Source organism: Phacochoerus africanus, chromosome 5, assembly GCF_016906955.1.
Source record: "Phacochoerus africanus isolate WHEZ1 chromosome 5, ROS_Pafr_v1, whole genome shotgun sequence".
Lineage (NCBI taxonomy): Eukaryota > Metazoa > Chordata > Mammalia > Artiodactyla > Suidae > Phacochoerus > Phacochoerus africanus.
In genome coordinates, this window is record NC_062548.1 from 50,948,102 (window position 1) to 50,962,749 (window position 14,648).

Here is a 14,648-nt window from a genome sequence, read left to right on the forward strand (position 1 = left end):
AAGATGGACAGTAGGGAGTTCCCGTCGTGGCTTAGTGGTTAATGAATCCGACTAGGAACCATGAGGTTGCAGGTTCAATCCTTGGCCTCCCTCAGTGGGTTAAGGATCCGGCGTTGCCGTGAGCTGTGGTGTGGGTTGCAGACATGGCTTGGATCCCGAGTTGCTGTGGCTCTGGAGTAGGCCGGTGGCTACAGCTCCGATTCAACCCCTAGCCTGGGAACCTCCATATGCCACGGGAGTGGCCCTCAAAAAAAAAAAAAAAAAAAAAAACAGTAACAAATGTTGGCAAAGATGTGAATTGGAATGCTCATACATAGGTGGTGTGAATATAAAATTGAAGAGCTGCTTTGGAAAATAATTTGGCACTTCCTTAAAAAGTTAAACATAAAGTTACTGTAACCCAGCAAATCCATCCCTAGGAATCTACCCAAGAAAACTGAATGCTATATAAAACTTGTATGCAAATATTCATAGTAGTGTTATTCATAGTAGCCAAGAAATGAAAATCACCTAAATGTTCCATCACCTGATGACTGGATAAACAAAATGTGGTATATCCATACAATGGAATGTTATTCACGCATAAAAGGAATAAAGTACAGCCTGAATGAACCTTGTAAATATGCTAAGTGAAAAAAGCCAGACCCAAGAGACAGTATGTTGTGAGATGCCATTTATATGAAATGTCCATAGTAGGCACGCTCACAGATGCGTGGTTGTCGGGGCCTATGGGGAATAACTGATGGGCATAGGTTTCTTTGGGGGAATGATGACCGTGTTCATAATGGAATTAGTGGTAATGGTCTTAAGACCTTAGGACTATACTAAAAAGTACTCATTTGTGTATAGTGAAAGGATGATTCTTGTGGTATGTGAGTTATCTCTCTTTAAAAGGGGAGGAAAAATGTATAAATACTCTTAATGTGGTAGAAAGACAACCCAACCAAAAAATGGACAGAGAGGTCCCGCTGTGGCACACTGGAAATGAATCCAACTAGTATCCATGAGGATGGGGGTTCCATCCCTGGCTTCGCTCAGTGGGTCAGGAAACTGGCATTGCCATACACTGTGATGTAGGTTGAAGATGTGGCTTGGATCCCGCATTGCTGTGGCTGTGGCTCTGATTCAACCCCCTCACCTGGGAACTTCCATATATTTCAGGTGCAGCCCTAAAAAGCAAAGCAAAAAAAAAAAAAAGACAAAAGATACCATAGTCCATAAATTATAATAGTTAACATTTGGGGGCAAATTATATGCCAGGTACTAAGCACTTTACATGTAAATTTATTTATAGTCAACTTTGAAGTAAGTACTAATGTTTTCCCCATTTTACAGATAAGGAAATAGGAGTTGGTTATGTAATTTAGTATTCTAGTTGATGCATGTTGGACTGGATTCGAACTCAGGAACTCATTTTTATTCACTTTATAGTATTTTAAACCCACACTGTTGTGTACAAGTCTTTGTATGGACATTTTATTTCACACGGCTGACTCCACCCACCACACCATGCTTTCCTTCTTTCCAGATCCATTGATGAGATGAAACGGTTGGAGGAAATGTCTATGTTTCAGACCTCTGGAGTTGAACGCCCCCCTCCGGAACCAAAATCCCAAACAGAAGGAAATGAAGATTCAGGAGGCAAAGAGCAACCATGGGAGATGGTGATGGATAAGAAACACTTCAAGCTGTGGCGGCGCCCCATTACAGGCACCCACCTTTACCAGTACAGAGGTGAGCCCAGCTTGGCTGCCTGCAGGTGTGGTGTGTTCCATGCCTAACAGGGGCACAAGGCTCTGTTCCCATACTCCGTAAACTCTTCTATTTTGGTCGTTTCTCCAGAAGTCTGTCCTAGTTTACCGTTTGTTGTTTTTCCTCTCCAGGATGACAAATGTCTTTGTTATACTTTGCTATTGCTTGTCTGTGTCCTACTTTGCTGCCCCAGTATGACTTGTAGTTTCTGAATCTTTAAGGTCTATCAGAACTCTCTAACTGAAATGAAGTTAAGTGATAGGAATAGAGTGAGTGAGGGCAGTATAGCAAATCTCTCTCATTCTTCTTCCCTGTCATTCTAGTTTTTGGAACCTACACAGATGTGACACCCCGGCAGTTCTTCAATGTTCAGGTGAGTCCATTTTTCTTCCCAGATTTGAAGTCACTAAGCCTAGAAGTCCATCTGCCATTGTTCACATAACTAATATCTCTGACCAATATATCAGAAGACATTGACTTTAGTACCTCCATCCCTCATTCCCTGTATCCCTCATTTCACTGCACAGAGCCTCTGGGTAAACTTTGAACTTATGGTTTGCCCAGTGTGGATGAGCTTGTTCTCCCTCTACAGGGCTAGTGGGAAGATCAAGCAGAGAATGGATTTGAGTGCTTTAATGCATTTTTTATGGCTTTATAGCTTGTTTGTTTTTCCTAAACAATTTGAGGCTAAGTTACATACCCTTTATTCCAAAATCCTTCAGTGTGTATTTCCTAAAACTAGACATACTCTCTCACTAGCCACGGTACCATTATCAAAGTCAGTAAATTGAACACTGATACAACACTTAAAAGAGTCTTTGTATTCCAGTTTTCTCTCTTGGCCCAAAAATGTCCTTTGTGGCATTTTCCCCTTCAGTACAGAGGCAGTCAGGATTTAGTTATCTGGCCCTTGTCCACAGTGACGATGTCAACACCCACTACTAATACAGAAGTGAACACTTGCCCCTAAGCACTGAATTTTGTCAGTCTGTTTTGAATTTTTATTGGTTCAGATGTGTATGATATGTGTCTTATTTTGAAATTCCTTAATTACTAGGGAATCTAACTGTAAATTTAAAAAATTTAAAAAAATACACTGCTGGCATTTGTGTGAGGTGTCTGCTCATACTTTTGGACTTTTTGTCTATTTAGAACTTTGTAGAATTATCTCACCCCTACATATTTATATCGTCATCTACTGTATTTTCCCCAAACATTCTACTACACTATTTTTTTTTTTTTGTCTTTTTGCCATTTCTTGGGCCGCTCCCATGGCATGTGGAGATTCCCAGGCTAGGGGTCGAATCGGAGCTGTAGCTGCCGGCCTACACCAGAGCCACAGCAACGTGGGATCCGAGCCACGTCTGCAACCTACACCACAGCTCACGGCAACGCTGGATCGTCAATCCCACTGAGCAAGGGCAGGGACCGAACCCGCAACCTCATGGTTCCTAGTGGGATTCGTTAACCACTGCGCCACGACAGGAACTCCTATACTATTTTTTTCTTACACTTTTCTTTGGATTGTCTTTTTCTTGTTAAGATTCACTTTCAAGATAATGGTATTTGTCTGCAAAAAGGGCTTTTAAGAGACTCATCTGTAGTAAACACTGCCTTTTAGGTCAGATCCCTGTTTCAGAAGGTCCTTGGTTCAGAGGCCCAAGCATCTGGAAAAGTCTTCTGCAGCTTTGTTTTGGGTCTGTTGGGTCTTTATAGTCTTTTCTCTTTCCACAGCTGGATACAGAGTATAGAAAAAAGTGGGACGCCCTGGTGATCAAGCTGGAAGTGATAGAGAGGGATGTGGTTAGTGGTTCTGAGGTCCTTCACTGGGTGACCCATTTTCCTGTGAGTATTTTCACTTCTGGTTTTGCTTTATCACGTCCCTGTGAGGCAGAGCACTAATCCTGTCCCTCCTTTTCTTTAGTATCCAATGTACTCACGGGATTATGTGTATGTTCGGCGCTACAGCGTAGATCAAGAAAACAATGTGATGGTGTTGGTGTCACGGTATGTATGGTGATCTGTGGCTCCTGCCAAGTCTCTTTACCTACACCCTTTGTCCATATATGTCTGGAGGGAGTTTGTCTGCCTAATGAGTGAAGCCGGGACCCTGTGTATCCCAGCCGGAACTGGTGATGCCTAAAAGGATTTGAAGGGATATAAGCTTTTCATTAAATGAATCCTTTAGTTACTTAATGTTATCATTAAAAGAAGAAATGCTGTAGTTCTTATTGTGGTTCACTGGGGTACAAACCCAACTAGTATCCATAGGGATGCAGGTTTGATCCCTCGCCTAGCTCAGTGGGTTAAGGATCTGGTGTTGCCATGAGCTGCAGTGTAGGTTGCAGACACGGCTCGGATCCTGCACTGCTGTGGCTGTGGTGTAGGCCGGCAGCTGCAGCTCTTATTCAACTCCCAGGGTGGGAACTTCCATACTGCAGGTGTGGCCCAAAAAAGAAAAAAATACCTTCTTCAATACTAAGTCTAGTGGGAGTCAGGAATCACCAAGTTAACTCACTTGGTTTTTAGAACCTAGTTTATATTCATTCTTCTTGTTGACTTTACTGTTTTATTTTTAAAATTAGAACCAGCCTTTTAGATTTTCCTCTTAACTTTAGCTCTAGCTCCCATGCTCTTCTGCATGGGGAGAGTCCTAAGAGTTTCCTTCTCTTCTCTCCTTCCAGGGCCGTGGAGCACCCTAGTGTGCCAGAGTCCCCAGAATTTGTAAGAGTCAGGTCGTATGAATCCCAAATGGTTATCCGTCCCCACAAGTCATTTGACGAGGTGAGTTCTACATCATCCAAGAGGTGACTTTTGTCAAGGAATGCCTTTTATCTGAACTGGGCCGTGCATGGGTTGCTGGAATGCAGTGGTTCTCAAGCCTGACGCACATCAGAGTCCCCTGGAGTTTATTAAGACAGAGCTGGTCTGTGGCCTGAGAATTTGCATTTTTTTAAGAAGTTCCCAGGTAAGGCTGACGCTGCTGGTCTGAGAACCACACCTTCCAAGTGTACCTGGAAGACACAAGACAAAGTGGTGCTGGCCCACTGGCTCCTGTTATCTGAGGGTCAGTTATGAGAAGATGGTGGCCCCTGACTCATCAGCCGGCCCTGATCCCTGTTCTTGAGAAACCAGAACAAGCACCTTTTCCATCAAAATTTCACCACAGTGGGCAGAACATTTAATACCTTTCTGGACTCCTGTTTCCTTGTCTGTAAAACGAGAGAGAACTGCTCTCTGCCTTCTTTGAAATTTTATGATCTTTCTTTGAAAAGGCTGGTTTTTTTTTTTCAACTTAGTGTGGTGTTTAATTTTTGATTTTTTTTTTTTAGCCAGATCTCTATTGAATATACATGTTGATTACAGTGGTTGCCATTTTTAGTTTTCTTTCACTTTATTTTAAAAAACTTTTTTTGGTAGCTCAACTAATCCTTGGACAGAGCTTCCTTGCCTGCCCGCTTGAATCTCTCACAAGCATCCTATCTTAATAAATGTTTCTTGCCTATCAAAAAAATTTTTTCTAATTATAGTTGATGTGAAGAGTTCTGGCAATTTCTGCTGTACAGCAGAGTGACCTAGTTACACACATATATACATTCTTTTTCTTGTATTTTCCATCATGTTCTACCACAAATGATTGGATAGTTACCTGCTATATACAGCAGGACCTCATTGCTTATCCATTCTAAATGTAATAATAGTTTGTATCTAACAACCCCAAACTCCCAGTCTATCTCATTCCCCCTCCCCCTTGACAACCACAAGTCTGTTCTCTATGTCTGTGAGTCTGTTTCTGTTCTGTATATAGGTTCATCTGTGCTATATTTTAGAGTCCACAGATAAGTGCTATCATATGGTATTTGTCTTTCTCTTTCTGACATAGTATGAGAATCTCTAGTTCCAACCATGTTGGTGCAAATTGTGTTCTTTTTATGGCTGAGAGGTATTCCGTTGTATACATGTACCACATCTCAATCCATTCATCTGTCAGTGAACATTTAGGTTGTTTCCATGTCTTGGCTATTGTGAATAGTGCTGCAGTGAACATAGGGGTGCGTGTATCTTTTTGAATGTTTTTTCCAGATACATGCCCAGGAGTGGGATTGCTGGGTCATATGGTAGTTCTCTGTTTAGTTTTCTGAGGAACCGCCATACTGTTTTCCATAATGGTTGTACCAGTTTATATTCCCACCAACAATGTAGCAGGATTCCCCTGTTTTACTTTTTAATGGCTTTGTTTCTCCCCATCACTTTTGTTCATTTTTAGAACTATATGACTGTGTTCTCTTAGCATGGTTTTACTGTTTTCAGCAAGCTATTTTATTTATACCACATAAAGTAGGACTTTATGACAGAAACAGTGGTTTGCCTCAATAAGTGTGTTGTTTCTTGTTTTCCTGGAAGATCTGCGTGTTTACTTCTGTACCATTTTTAGAGAGGTATTTCTCAAACCATGGATTGCTACCCATTAGTGGAAGACAACATTAAAGTAGTACTTAAAGAGAAAAGGAATAAATGGAATAGAAACTGAATGTAAGCATATTTCATGAAACTGGTTTGGTTTTATATATATATATGAATGTGTGTATGAGAGAGAATGAAAGACAGGAAGAGGCGTTCCCTCCTGGCTCAGCAGGTTAAGGATCCAGCGTTGTTACTGCAGTAGCTCAGGTTCAACCCCTGGCCTAGGAACTTTCACATGCTGTGGTGCAGCCAGAAAAAAAAAGAACTGGGTTGCAGTGTAAAAAGGATCATTTACAGTGTGTTGTAAATACAGTTTAAAATGTTTGGAAGTCCTTGCTTTAGAAGCTAGACAAGAAGGCTGCTGTTGGATGGAGTTCCCTGGTGACTCAGCAGGTTAAGGATCTGGCATCGTCACTGCAGTGGCTTGGGTCAGTGGCTGTGGCTTGGGTTCAGTCCCTGGCCCAGGAACTTCTGCATGCCATGGGCGTGGCCAAAAAAAATAATAAAGGCAGTAGAATAGTATAATGAACACTTTGTATCCATCCCCAGCTCTGAAAATGGTCAAACTCATGGCCAGCTTGTTTTATCTATGCCCTTTCCCATTTCCTTCTCACTCTCTGGGTTATTTTGAAGCAGGTTCTAGTTTTGCTATAGAAGAATCCAATAGATATTTCAGTATTTATTTCATACAGAAAAGATTTTTGAAAACATTATATCATATTCCCAAATATCTGTAGTGTTCATATTTCCTGATCATCCCTGAATTTTTGGGTAGGTGGCTTATTTGAATAAGGATCCAAATAAGATCCAGACATTGAAATGTGTTCACACTGTAGCTTGTATCTATCTCTTGCCTTCTCCCTCCTTTCTTCCTTTTTCTCCCTTGCAATTGTATCTATTGAAGAAGGGGGTTCTTTTTTCTGGATCTTGCTGGTTGTATCCATGTAGTGTTAATTTAACATGTTTCTTTGTCCCCTGTGTTTCCTGTATATGAGTACTTAGATCTAGAGGCTTGAACAAATTCAGGTAGTTTGTCTGGGCAAGACCACTTTATTAGAAGGCAGGTGGTGTCTGATTGTCCTTTTCTTTGTGAATTTGGAAGTGATCATTTTTGCTCAGATCCACTAATTCTTTTTTCTTTCTTTCTTTCTTTTTTTTTTTTTTTTGTCTTTTTGCCTTTCCTAGGGCTGCTCCCACGGCATATGGAGGTTCCCAGTCTAGGGGTTGAATTGGAGCCACAGTCACAGCCACAGCAATGCAGGATCTGAGCCGCATCTGCAACCTACACCACAGCTCACAGCAATGCTGGATCCTTAACCCACTGAGCGAGGCCAGGGATCGAACCCGAAACCTCATGGTTCCTAGTTGGATTCATTAACCACTGAGCCATGACGGGAGCTCCCAGATCCACTATTTCATTAGAGGTTACAAAATGCTAATGGTGTGATTCCTTTATTCTTTCTTCATTTATTTCCTTTTATGAGGTGAAATACCTTAGGGAAAATTTCCTCATTAACTATTTGGTTTCCTATAGTTCACAGAGGAAGGAGGGTAAATAAGAGAAATATTTGTTTCCTTCATTTGCTAGTGTTTAAAATAATGAATAGTGATCATTCAAAGGTAAAGTTTTTGGTTTTTTTTTTTTTTTTTTTAAGAAATGCCATTAGAAATTCACAAATTTAAACATATTTGATTGGTCTGATCTATTATAATTAATCTTACTGATGCCGAAATTGTCCTATTATTGGTCATTAAGAGCCTCTTATTGGCTGGATTCCTTTTGACTTAACCTCAGGAACTCGTCTGCTTTCTGGTGTTATAAGATGGTCCAGGTTCATCTTGTATAGTTTTAGGTGTATAACCTGGAAATGAGCATTTCTTTTTTTTTTTTTTTTGTCTTTTCTATGGCTGCACTCGTGGCATATGGAGGTTCCCAGGCTAGAGGTCGAATTGGAGCTGTAGCTGCCGGCCTATGCCGCAGCCACAGCCAAGTGGGATCCGAGCCGCATCTGTGACCTACACCACAGCTCACGGCAATGTCAGATCCTTAACCCACTGAGCAAGGCCAGGGATTGAACCTGCAACCTCATGGTTCCTAGTTGGATTCGTTAACCACTGAGCCGTGATGGGAACTCCTGGAAATGAGCATTTCTTCTGGGAGCTCTAGTTCCCTTTAAGGACACTTCACTTAAATACCGCAGTTTGGCTTCTAGTTCTCATAGCTCCAGGCCTGCTCATTGTTTATAGGCCTTTTCAAAAGATAGAATTTAAGTAATAAGTTTTGTTTGTTTACTTGGAAGGTACTTCTTATTGCCCTCCATCATTTTCCATCACAAGTGACTGGATATAGTTCCCCTGTGCTATTCAGCAGGATCTCATTGCTTATCCACTCTAAATGCAATAGTTTGCATCTACAGACCCCAAACTCCCAGTCTATCCCACTCCCTCCCACTCTCCTTTGGCAACTACAAGTCTGTTCTACAAGTCTGTGAGTTTCATTTCTGTAGATAGGTTCATTTGTGCCATATATTAGATTCTAAATATAAGTGATAGCCTATGGCATCTGTCTTTTTTTCTTGCCTTTCTTAGTTTGAGAATCTCTCGTTGTATCCATATTGCTGCAAATGGCATTATTTTGTTCTTTTTATGCCTGAGTAGTATTCCATTGTGTATATATACCACATTTTCTTAATCTGTTCATCTGTTGATGGACATTTAGGTCGTTCCATGTCTTGGCTATTGTGAATAGTGCTGCAGCGAATATAGGGGTGTGTGTATCTTTTCAAATGAAAGTTTTGTCCAGATATATGCCCAGGAGCGAGATTGCTGGATCATATGGTAATTCTCTATTTAGTTTTCTGAGGAACCTCCATACTGTTTTCCATAGTGGTTGTACCAGTTTACATTCCCACCAGCAGTGAAGGAGGGTTCCCTTTTCTTCACACCCTTTCCAGTGTTTGTTATTTGTAGACTTATTAATTATAGCCATCCTGACCAGTGTAAGGTGGTACCTCATTGTAGTTTTGATTTGCATTTCTCTAATAATTGGCAGTGTTGAGCATTTTTTCGTGTGCCTGTTGGCCATCCATATGTCTTCTTTGGAGAAATGTCTATTCAGGTCTTCTACCTATTTTTTAATTGGGTTGTTTGGTTTTTTGCTGTTGAGTTGTATGGGTTGTTTGTATATTTTGGAGGTTAAGTCCTTGTCAGTTGCATTGTTTGCAACTATTTTCTCCCATTCCATAGGTTGTCTTTTTTTTTTTTTTATGGTTTCCTTTGTTGTGCAAGAGCTTATAAGTTTGATTACATCCTATTGGTTTATTTTAGTTTTTATTTCTATTGCCTTGAGTGACTGACCTAAGAAAATGTTTGTACAGTTGATGTCAGAGAATGTTTTGCCTATGTTCTCTTCTAGAAGTTTTATGGTGTCATGTCTTAGGTTTAAATCTTTAAGCATTTTGAGTTTATTTTTGTGCATAGTGTGGGGGTAATAGTGAGTTTTAAAGTCACTTGAAATGAGTCTTCTCTTTGAGGTTTTTCCTACCAACTCAGTTCATAGTTAGATTCCTTGCCTTCCATTTTATTTTGACTTTTAGATACTGCTTTTTAATATAATTGTTTTATTAAGTAATAAAAAAATTTGGGAATTTCCTGTTGTGGCTTAGCGGTCACGAGCCCGACTGATATCCATGAGGATGCGGGTTCAATCTCAGGCCTCACTCAGTGGGTTAAGGATCTGGCGTTGCTGTGGGTTATGGTATAGGTCACAGACCTGGCGTGGCTGTGGCTGTGGTGTAGGCCTGCAGCTGTGGCTCCAGTTCAACCCCTTGCCTAGGAACTTCAATATGCCACAAATGTGACCCTAAAAAGCAAAAAAAAAAAAAAAAAAATTGTGTTTCCAAACTCAAATTTGTAAAATAAGAAATAGAGTAATTCAGCGTATATCCCTGTTCCTTCTGCATAGTTCCTTCCTATAGGTAACCATTCTTTTCAGGTTTGGCTTCCTTTTTTCAGTATGAACAGTAGTGGGTGAGAACCCAGGCCTTTTTGACTTCCCAGTCCACATGTTTTATAGGAAGAATGAAGTCTTTGACATGCACCAGCTCATTTAGGTTTACAGCCAGCCTTTCTGGTCAGTGCTGTTATGTTCCCATCGTGCAGGCTTTACCTCTCTTTCCTCTTTGCTTCTGTGGTATTCAATCTGTAGCTCTATTATGGCACCTATTATCCTATTACTTGGAAACTCCTGAGGGCAAGGACTAGCATGTTTTTATTTCCTGTCTGGTGCATAGCACTGTACCAGACACGTAGCAGACATTGAGATGTATGATGAATAAATGAATAAAAGACTGAACATCTCAACTGGGGAATAAAGATGGACTTTGGTGTAAAGGCATGGGAGTTTAGAGTCCTAGTGCTGCCACCTGCAGTTACAGCCAGTCTGCTTTAAAAAGTGCAGACTGAAAAGTGGAGCATAATTGGCTCAGACTTCTCCTGGGATCAGGGCACATGTAAATCTCTTTAATTCCTGCCCTTCACCGAGCCAGAGAGAGTGGGTGCTTGTGCCCGGTGGTCAGAAATCTGGGTTCATCTTGGCTGTTGTTGAGTATGTGGGTGCTCGTGGGCAGTAGTCTCTTAACCTCCTCGTGCTCCATCTCCTCGTCTGTAAGATGGGGGATAACAGTGCCTACGTCATAGGATTGTTGTGAGGAGCTGGCACAGTTCTTGACACATGGTTAAGCATCATGTAAATATTTGCTGTGAGTAGTAATAGTAGTAGAGTTAATATCATTTTGGTAAAGATTAAGCTATTTAAACATTGGGGTCCTCTGGACCACCCCTGCATTCAAAGATTCACTAGAAGGACCCCAAGGACTCGGTTTATAGTTGTCCTCATGGGAAGATTTACTGCAGTGATGTAAGGATGCCCAGCTGTTCAAAAGAGGAAGACACGGGCGGATCTGGACGCTTCCTCCTGCTCTCCTGCCCACGAGGGCTCATAGAGCACAGCCCCTTCCACACACACACACACACAGCTGTACAACGCAGCAACATGTGTGTGATGTTTCTGCCTGGGGAAGCCCGTCGGAGATTCGGGGCCCAAGATTTGCACTGGTGGCTGGTCACACAGGCACCTACTGCTTAGCACATCCTAAGATCCCTGCCACCTCCAGGAGGAAAGCAGGTGCTTGGCGTGAAGCGTGTTGTTTGCACAGACACAGGGAGCCACCCCTAGCACTTAACTCTTGACCTTGGACAGTCGGAGCCAAGTTCTTGGCCCCCAGCCAGAGCCAACCTCTCGGGTCTTATTAACTCTTTTCTGCTCAGGGTGAAGAAATGCCACTCTGCCCAGAATCAGACCATGTTTATTCTGTGGTACTGGATATGGAGGCAGGGTGGGGGCTGATTCGGTGCTTTTTATCTTTGCTGTTTTTCTTTTCCAGAATGGCTTTGACTACCTGCTGACATACAGTGACAATCCCCAGACTGTGTTTCCTCGCTACTGCGTTAGTTGGATGGTTTCCAGTGGTGAGTGGGTACTTGCGTATAAGTACAGGGCCTGGGCTGAGCATTTTTTTTTTCTCTAGATTTTTAGTGGCATCAAAGAGATTAGTACTTGTCTCTGGAGCCTTTTCGAGAACATTCTTAAATGCCATTTTGAAGATATCAAAGCTTCCAGCTGCAGTTTGGACGGATGAGATTTCTGGAGTCCCAAAAAAGAACTTGTGCCCAGAGGGAAGTTGAACAATATTTGCTTAATGCCATCAGTATGGACTGTGTGCACTGATGCATTTAATTTTTTTATTAGATGTGTTGGAAGCCACAAAACCTAGCATAGAAAATGTGGTTATAGGATAGTCACCTGGAGAAAGGCCCCCCCCCCGCCCTTGTTACTTACAGAGGCCGCACCTCCCTGCCATCACTGCCCCTCTCCCTTCTAGTCTCTCAACTTAAAAGCAGCCTCATGATTTTCTTCTCTCTGGTTCCCTCTGGGGGAGAATGGAGAGGAGCTTCGTTGTTTCTGTTTGACATCCTCTGACAGAATTGGCAGATACTTAGGCTGTGCCACTGATGATCAGTCGTATTTTAATCACTTAAAAGAGAGCCTTTGGGACTCATGTGGCCTGATCAGAACCCCTGGTTGTCTGTCAGTCAGGTGGTGATCTCTGTAAGGAGGCCCTGGCTCCCAATGAGGAAAGGTACCTGGGCCCTTCTAATTTGGCACCCACTGCTGGTTTGTGTGTTGTCCTACCCAGACCACCCTCTCTCCCGACAGGCATGCCAGATTTCCTGGAGAAGCTGCACATGGCCACTCTGAAAGCCAAGAACATGGAGATCAAAGTGAAGGACTATATCTCGTCTAAGCCTATGGAAGTGGGGAGTGAAGCCAAGGCCACAGCCCCATCTTCCGAGCGGAAGAGTGAGGGTAGCTGCGGCCCTGCCCGGATCGAGTATGCTTGAAGACCTTTGGGATAAGGAGGGACAGGCTGCTTCCAGCCCGGGCTCTTATCACTCCGCTGCAGAATGGGGCGTGTATTAGAAGGTGTCTGCTGTAACCACCAGTGCAAGATAATTCAGTACTTGTGTCCGGTCTCATTCAGAGCCCTGCTGCTCTTTATCAAAGCAGGAGGAGGAGGAGGCATCTGGGAGGACGTTGTCGTGTTCTCAGGCCAAGCATTTTGATTTGCTTGTTTCACTGAGCAAATCTGGAACCAGCCGCTCACCTCAGGCCAGAGGGGACAACCTCTTTTGCTTCCCTGAGCGGTGTCCTCTGCCCACATTCCATTCTCAGCCTCAGTTCTGCAGCACTTTGGGTTTCCTTCAGTTCTGGAGGTCCAACTGGACCAACTGGACAGTCGAGTCCCAACGGGGGTCATGGGAGCGCTCTTGGTCGGAGTCCTGGTCTTGAGCGGGTGTGAACTGTTGCTTGGCAGTGCAAGTGCCTTGTCCTCACCTCGCTCCCATCTCTAGGGACATAGAGTTTGTACCAAGAACTGTCTCTCTTTGCCTCCCATTCACACTGCGTTGACTCACCCACCCAAAGCAGTTTCCTTTCAATTGGCCAGTTCTTCTGTATTCATGTGCTCTATTAATTCAGGTTTTTGCCTCCTTCTGTAGCCCATTTACCAAGAACATGGGGAAATTAATCCTTTTAGAGAGGAAATCTCTGTATCATCAGTGTTTTTGATAAGAGTCAGTGGAGATGCTCAAAACATAATACTTTGGCTCGGGGGTTCTTTTGTTTGTTTTTTTAACCTTTGTGTTAAAAGGTGGGAATTGGGGAGTTGAATAGGATTTTTCCATAGTTCGACTGTATAGCAAACACTGTCTTGATTCAGGCATTAGTTTTCACACTTCAGGTCTGACTGGGTGCTGAGGACATGTCCCTCTTGGAAGGCTGACGGCCGAGCAGTGGGGACTGCTCCCTTGGAGCCCTCAAAGCTGTAGACAAGCTGTGTGAATGGACAGATGTAATCTTGTCCCAGATGCTAATATAAGGGGATGTGGTTTATATGACCCTCTTATTCCTCTGAGAAGTTTTTCTTCCTATTCTGAGTCAAAAGCAGACCACACTGTTCAGATCAAGTCACAATTAGATGGGATCCGTTTGGTCTGGCTGATCTGGCTTACGGCCATGCTGCAGTCTGACTGGAGAATCGGCAACAGGTTTCAAACCCTCTTCCCTCCGTTTTTTCCTTAGAATTTGAATGACCAGATTCCCCCCACCCCTTTTGTGTTGTTGAAGAGGAGAACTAAACCTGAGACTAACTTTAAGCCCCTTGACCTTTTTGTCGTGTAAGTTTTGTGCCAGGGAAGGCCCTGCCCCAGTGTTCTTACCTTCTCTGCATCGTTGGCAGAGCAGAGGGATGCATTCTTTTCATTTCTCTCCTCACCTCCAGGACCTGCCAGAAGCAGGGAAGAGCCCCTGGGTTATGTCTGAACTTAGCTTCCGGCATGTGGGTGGTGTGAGTGCACAGGGGTTCAGGGGCTGGATGTTGCTCACATTGTGCTTTTGGGCATTTTGACTCTGCACTTGGGACTGTACAGTTACTCATGTCATTGTAATGATTTCACTCCTGACTGTGACATTTTTATCAAATGTGTGAATAAATACGTAAGGATTGGGATGAAAGAGTGTGTCTTTGGACAGATGTTGGTGGGGAAATCTTGCGAATTGGGCTTATCATTCCTTTCTGATCATAAAGTTGAAAAGAAGTATGTTCTGCTCATAGAGTTGGCCCCGGAAGCAGCAGGGCTTGTCTTTCTTGGTAACTGACAAACTGCTTACCAACCACTTGGTTTAAACCATGACCCCTTTCCAGGTGACCAGTTTGGCAACTGAAAACAAACCACCTATTTCTACTTTCTCATCTGGATCTACTAGTACCTCATACCTTTCATTTTAAGAGAAGAATCAGGAGTTCCAGTCG

The 14,648-nt window shown here is 42.8% G+C and overlaps 1 protein-coding gene across 2 annotated transcripts in view; it reads left to right on the plus strand.

The window, feature by feature from the left end:
* STARD7 (StAR related lipid transfer domain containing 7) overlaps positions 1 to 14,350 on the plus strand; it is a 37,266-nt gene extending 22,916 nt beyond the window's left edge. For both annotated transcript variants that reach the window (XM_047781261.1, XM_047781260.1), the window contains exons 2-8: positions 1,529 to 1,734; positions 2,076 to 2,125; positions 3,487 to 3,597; positions 3,677 to 3,759; positions 4,437 to 4,536; positions 11,661 to 11,745; positions 12,494 to 14,350. In XM_047781261.1, the coding sequence (XP_047637217.1) occupies positions 1,529 to 1,734; positions 2,076 to 2,125; positions 3,487 to 3,597; positions 3,677 to 3,759; positions 4,437 to 4,536; positions 11,661 to 11,745; positions 12,494 to 12,678 (820 nt within the window). In that variant the 3' untranslated portion in view covers positions 12,679 to 14,350. The remainder of the gene's footprint in view (positions 1 to 1,528; positions 1,735 to 2,075; positions 2,126 to 3,486; positions 3,598 to 3,676; positions 3,760 to 4,436; positions 4,537 to 11,660; positions 11,746 to 12,493) is intronic.
* Positions 14,351 to 14,648: the final 298 nt, after the last annotated feature.